General features: G+C 39.4%; 1 protein-coding gene across 2 annotated transcripts in view; it reads right to left on the bottom strand.

Moving 5' to 3' along the window:
- Nucleotides 1–6,408, bottom strand: part of CHL1 (cell adhesion molecule L1 like) — an 80,223-nt gene that overhangs the window by 52,316 nt on the left and 21,499 nt on the right. For both annotated transcript variants that reach the window (XM_049640892.1, XM_049640893.1), the window contains exons 5-7: nucleotides 5,856–6,026; nucleotides 4,850–4,897; nucleotides 2,162–2,282 (exon numbers count right to left, since the gene is read on the bottom strand). In XM_049640892.1, the coding sequence (XP_049496849.1) occupies nucleotides 2,162–2,282; nucleotides 4,850–4,897; nucleotides 5,856–6,026 (340 nt within the window). The remainder of the gene's footprint in view (nucleotides 1–2,161; nucleotides 2,283–4,849; nucleotides 4,898–5,855; nucleotides 6,027–6,408) is intronic.

Below are 6,408 nucleotides of genomic sequence, written 5' to 3'. Positions count from 1 at the left end.
CTCTCCTCTCCTCTCCTCTCCTCTCCTCTCCTCTCCTCTCCTCTCCTTTCATCCTTCCTGCCTGCCTTCCTTCCTTCTGTCCTTTCTTTTTTGCCAGTCCTTGAAAACCAGTCTAATCCTTTATACCTACCCCTTGAAAGAACAGAATAAAATGATTATCTACAAGTATCAGGTGAACATGAGACCTAATTTATCTAGTGGCCTATCTCTCCTATTCCAAGAATATCCAGCTATATTCTTGTCAATTTTTTTCTTTTTTTTTAAATTTAAGGAACATTCACTAACAGCATTTGGGCAGTGAAAATTTGAGGGAAAACATAATGCTTAATCCCTTTTTTAAAGAAGTTTATTTATTTTGAGAGAAAAAGAGAAACGTGGGAGGAGCAGAGAAGTGGGGGGGTGGTGGGGAAAGAGAATCCCATGCAGGCTTCGCACTGCCAGGGCAGAGCTCAACGTGGGGCTCGATCTCACCAACCAAGAGATCGCGACCCGAGCCGAAACCAAGAGTCAGATTCTCAACCGAATGAGCCACGCTGGCACCCCTTAATCCCTTTTTATATACAAACATGCACTATCTCATACTCTCAAATTTTGTTCAGGTACTTATCCAGCCAATTTTTGTTAGTATACTTCCTTGCTCTTCCTACATTTTTATAGTGTAGCATCTTGAAGTAGAATCACACCTACCTTAAACTCAAGAATTTACAAGTTACAGAGGCAAGAGAGTGAAGAAAACAGTTTGATACCAATAATCAACAGAGGGAAGCGACAATACCCCCCTCTACTTCCAATGAAGCTCCCACAGGGTGAGAGCAAGTGACACCTGAATGTGCACTTTCCACTCAGTGCCTGCCCTTCTGAATGAGATTCATTGTTGTTTTAACTATTCCAAATTCCTGCCTTATTCACAGAATTTATAGAATCTAAACCCCTCCATATCGGTTTCTTTGTGAAAGTTTTCCTGTTTTAATGAATAGTATCAACATTTTCATTGCAACTAACCATTTACTGAAGTATAGACCTACAGCCACTTCTTCAGATTCAGAAACAATGCCATTCTTTGTGTCTGCCCTCCTCCACCTCCCCCTTAATTGAACAGACCATTCATTGGGTTGAACTGAAATACATTAAATCTAGAGGTAGTTTAGGGTTCTGGAGACAGGATGGACTCCAGCTCCACTTTATACTGAGCTTGAACAAGTTCAATCAAGCCGCTGGGCGTCATTTACCTAACCTGCAAATGGGAATAATGGCCGCCTTGAAACGTGGTGAGCATGAATTGAGCTTACGTATGCCATTTCAAACACATAAGCGACCTGTATATCTTTGCCAGATGGAGAGAGACGTTTACAAAGCTAAGGGACTGCAAAACCATTAAAATTGGCTCTTTTTCTTCATAAACCAATTTAAAATAACTCATTCAGAATATATATTGAGTTATGAATGAATACAATTTTTAAAATTTCAAATCCCAGTTCACCAACCAGATGCCCAGCTAGAAGAGTCCCTTGACTAAGTATTAAATAAGATAGTCCTTATTTACAAAGGCTTAGGGTGTTTGCTCAACAAATGTAACAATTTCAAGACATGACCAAGTGACATTTTTTGGAGGATTTGGAAACCTGCATTGATTTTTCAGACGAGAAGAAGCTGAGTTAATTATATTCTTAGGTGAAATGCTCTGAAAGTACATGCTCTGGACCTCTTTGTATGCAAAGGGCAGCAGGGTGAAATAATAGATAAATAAGGCTCCTTGCAACCTGAAAAGCAATCAGAACCCATAGCATAGCAAGAAGGAGTGGGAGAAAATGTGATAGCAGAGACACAAAAACCTGGCACCCACAGTAAGAGACTGGCAAGTAACAACTTCAAGCTCTAAGGATGGCATCCCCCTACTGACGTAGGTAAGGAGAATGTTTTCATTGTCACCTCCATTCACACTCTCACAAACTGACAGAGCAATCTAATTATAAATCAATCTCAGTCACAGCCTGAAGTCTGCAGAGTGAAGTGCAAATTACTTCCTCCAGAAAAGTGGTAACAGAATTTTTTTTAAAAGAAATCATTTTAAAAATGTGTATATAGGATTAACTGCTTAACTAATGCATTATTCTGTATAGAAAGAGATTGACAAAGTCATGAACGGGGTCAAGTTACTCACAGGCCTTCAGCAAAACACTCAAGCAGCAGGGTGTCCCCTTTGAGGATGGTAACTGAGGACGCACTGCCACTTTCAGTAGGAGGCAACAGCAATCTGGGTTTTCTTTGCTTGATCGAATTTGCTATAATACAGAAAAGAAAAGTCACATACTTTTTTCCAAATGAAGGCAGTTAAAATCCTGTGGCACTAAATCTTTCTTAAAACTTAAAATGTATTTACCTATATGCTCCTATGTATATATACACAGATGTATTTTTAATATATTGCCATTTAAATAGACTCCATTCTTACCACGAAGCATGGATGGTCCCTCAGATGCAATAACTTAGTGTAGCACCAAGTTTTAAGAAGGTCATGACTGAAAACACACCTTTAAATTTCACAAGTTCAAGTATGGTTGAAGATAATTCATTTTTTTCTTTTTAAGTTTATTTAAAGACAGAGAGAGAGAGAGAGAGAGTGTGTGCAGGCACAGTGAGAGAGAGGCAGAGAGAGACACACACACACACACACGGAATCTGAAGCAGGTTCCAGGCTATGAGCTGACACAGAGAGCCCGATGTGAGGCTTGAACTCACAAATGGTGAGATGACTCACAAATAACCTGAGCTGAAGTCCACCTCTTAACCCAATGAGCCCTCCGGATGCCCCAAGACAATTAGTTTCTTGATGAAAGTCCTTAAAAGTTAACAGATAGCCTATGATTTTATATTCCACACTTTAATCAGAACTTGCCATGTCTAATGGCTGTGTATGAATTTGAATTTCATTTAGTATGCCTAAGTATTTTATAAGATGCTTGTTACAATATAGCTTCCCGAGCCTTGCTCCCAGAAATTCTGATTCCGGAAGCGTATGGTGGACACCATGCATCTATGAAGTGGGCAAGTTCTTTAAGGTGACTCTATTTACAATCTCAGCCCCTCAAAGAAACATAGTGCTTCAGGGAATGATAAGCAAACATTTTCAGTAACTACATATTGTAATGTTCCCTTTGTTACATGCTCAAGAATGCTTTTCTTTCTTTTTTTTTTTTTTTTTATTTATTTTTGGGACAGAGAGAGACAGAGCATGAACGGGGGAGGGGCAGAGAGAGAGGGAGACACAGAATCGGAAACAGGCTCCAGGCTCCGAGCCATCAGCCCAGAGCCTGACGCGGGGCTCGAACTCACGGACCGCGAGATCGTGACCTGGCTGAAGTCGGACGCTTAACCGACTGCGCCACCCAGGCGCCCCATCAAGAATGCTTTTCAAATACAATGGCAAACGAGGGCTTTCATTTTCAATATAAGTTTTAACATCATTTCCAAATGTTCTCACAAATTGTTTTTTGTCCATCCAATGTCAATGTGATTTGACACGATGTGGAAGGTGCAAACAGCTGACACTCAGCGTAGAGAAATGAAAAGCCCTGATAGCAGTGTGCACATGCTATAGCTTCCTTACAAGTATGTGTTTATCAAAAAATAATTGTTGAACACACAGTACGTGCTATTATTTTTACTAAGGGGTGTACAGATACAAGGAACATGTCTGGGTTATTGACCTCAATCATGCAGTTGGGGATGTATATTTAATCAATCCACCTTCAAACTGAGAAGGCACCGAGAAGAGTCCTCTTCCAGCCCTTCTGATGTTGCCAGTGTATCAGAAATCTAGATGAAGCCACTGGCCACCATGACATGAAGAACATTTGTTGCATTCACATAAATGAAGTGTGGAAAACTAGTTATAGAATTCAGGTTCACTCAGGCATCTTCCATACAACACTAGTTCTAGTACCTGTCCTGTGGGGGAAAATTGTAATATTTCACAGACAAATGAGTTACGAAAATGCAGCCAACTGTATTCTTAGAGTTACAGCCCAATGTTAAAGTACTCTGAGAAGTCTTACAAGAAACATAACCACTTAACTTTCTTAAACCTAGTGTTTTCTCTACTATTTCTTTCTTCTACGTACATGTAACAACTATCAACCAAAATGTCACTCAAAAAGGACAGAAATCTTAGGAGACCCAAATATACATGTTGGGGGCACCTGGGTGGCTCAGTCAGTTAAGTGCCCCACTTCAGCTCAGATCATGATCTCACAATTTGTGAGTTTGAGCCCCACATTGGGCTCTCTGCTGACAGTATGGAGACTGCTTTGGATCCTCTGTCCCCCTCTCTCTCTGCCCCTCCACTGTTCATGCCTTCTCTCTCAAAAATAAACATTTAAAATATATATATACATACTGGGGCACCTGCGTGGCAAGTTGTGTGAGTGTTCAACTTTTGATTTTGGCTCAGGTCATGATCCCAGGGTTGTGGGATTGAGCCCTGTGTTGAGATTCTCTTTCTTTCTCCCTCAGCCCCTCCCCCCCAACTGTCTCTCTCTCTCTCTCTCTCTCTCTCTCTCAAAAAAAATACATATATGTGTGGGAGGGTATGTGTATTTGTCTATGTGAATTATATCATATATAAATATAGATACTTTTGCATAGTGATGAATTTATAAATATCACTCTTTTGCATATAGTTAAGGATGGGGGGGTAGTAGAAACCTCTATGCAAAGGGGTTTCCTTTATAGAAATATCAGTATTTTAATATACTCATGAACATAGTAACAGAAAAATTTAAGCTTTGAGATGACAATGAGTTACAAAAGGTAAAAATAAATGCCAACCCTCTTCACGTGATCAACTTACCCTTGGAACCAATTTCTGTGGATGAACTTGAGTCATTAGCATGCCTTACTGAAATAAAAAAAAATTAAAGAAAAAACTCACAAACATAATGGTAGATGCTAGTATCAATAATGAATGGAAAGTCACAGTTTTGTCTAAGAAAAATTACAAAATGAGATATAACCATGCTTCACTAGAACATCATCTTAGGGGATATATTTGAAAAAAAAAATTATAATGAGCTTAATCTTGAACTACCACAGATGAGTCCAAGGTTGAGAGGACACAGATTACAGCTCTATTACAGAGAACTGAGGCTGCCAAAAGCGATGCTATAGTGAAGACCTGGCAAAGTGTATCTACACATAACAATGAAAAAAAACCATGAACCAAATTAGACAATGAAATGGTAATGCCAACTTTCGACTCTCCCAGAGCCAATTATTCAGTCAGTCAACTGTCAGGGATTATCTCTGCCCTTTGAATCTTATGGTTCTTTCTCCCACTAATGACTTTTTCCCATTTGGGAACCCAGACTGGCATCTGCAGAATCAAGCAGGGAAGAGAAGCAATTCAAATAACTTTGCCAATTTGGGAAGAACAACAAAGCTTGATGTGATAAAAAAAAAAATTATAATATTCAATCTTTTTATTTTCAACTCCTATTTTCTTTGACATTTTCAGCCTGCTAGTTACTCAAGATCACGATGCATCAAAGCCTGAGACTTGCTTCAGAAACCTTAGATTGTCATCGTGTATTGCACCCACTGCAAATGACCAGATCCTGCAGACGTCAAATGAAATATACTTGTACTGTGAATTGAGATTTGATTTTCTGGCTCTGAGAGACAGAGCTACTGTAGGTCTGCAGCTGCAGATGTCTCTTTCATCTGGATGAAGTCTCTAGAGTTGAACTAAACAATGGCGGAAAATATCCACCCAGCTTTAACTGGCTTCAGCCAGAATGAAATTGCAGGCGCATTTGTATTCAGCATTCACGACGGAACGATAAATTATTTGGACTTACAACTGTTAACTGTTAGTTTCATTGGCATTTTCTGCACAATAGTCCTCAATCTTGGGAATGCAGCAAAGCAACAGTAATCATTTCGACTGTCTTTTTCTTCCACATTTGCAAAGTACAGATCTCCCTTTTGACTCATGTATACTCTTTCATCTTGTTCAATGTGTTCTAACTCTGGAAGGAAATATTTTGTCATTAATAGGAGCAACTGTCCTTTATTGTGCTTCATCCCCCTTCTTTATTTTCCTTTCTTTCATATTATTTCATTTCATTTCATTGTTCATGCTTGCTCTTCCTATTCCTCACAAGTCTGGTCTTAAAATAAGAGCAGTGAGTGAGAAGTAAAAAGTAAAAACAAAAATAAAAAACAACAACAAATCCTCTGGGAGCATACTTTCCACCATTAACCAAAGAAACCCACTGGTGGACAACCATTCTGTACCTTCTACCTCTCCTTACCACCTAGGCTGCTACTTCTATACTGGTGTATCTGAAAACTGGTCCAACTGGTTCAATCAAACAGATCTCCCCAAAAGTCATGTGTAAGACATTAATC

The sequence above is a fragment of the Panthera uncia genome, chromosome A2 (genome assembly GCF_023721935.1).
Source record: "Panthera uncia isolate 11264 chromosome A2, Puncia_PCG_1.0, whole genome shotgun sequence".
In the NCBI taxonomy this organism is placed as follows: domain Eukaryota; kingdom Metazoa; phylum Chordata; class Mammalia; order Carnivora; family Felidae; genus Panthera; species Panthera uncia.
This window is presented reverse-complemented; position numbering and strand designations above follow the sequence as displayed.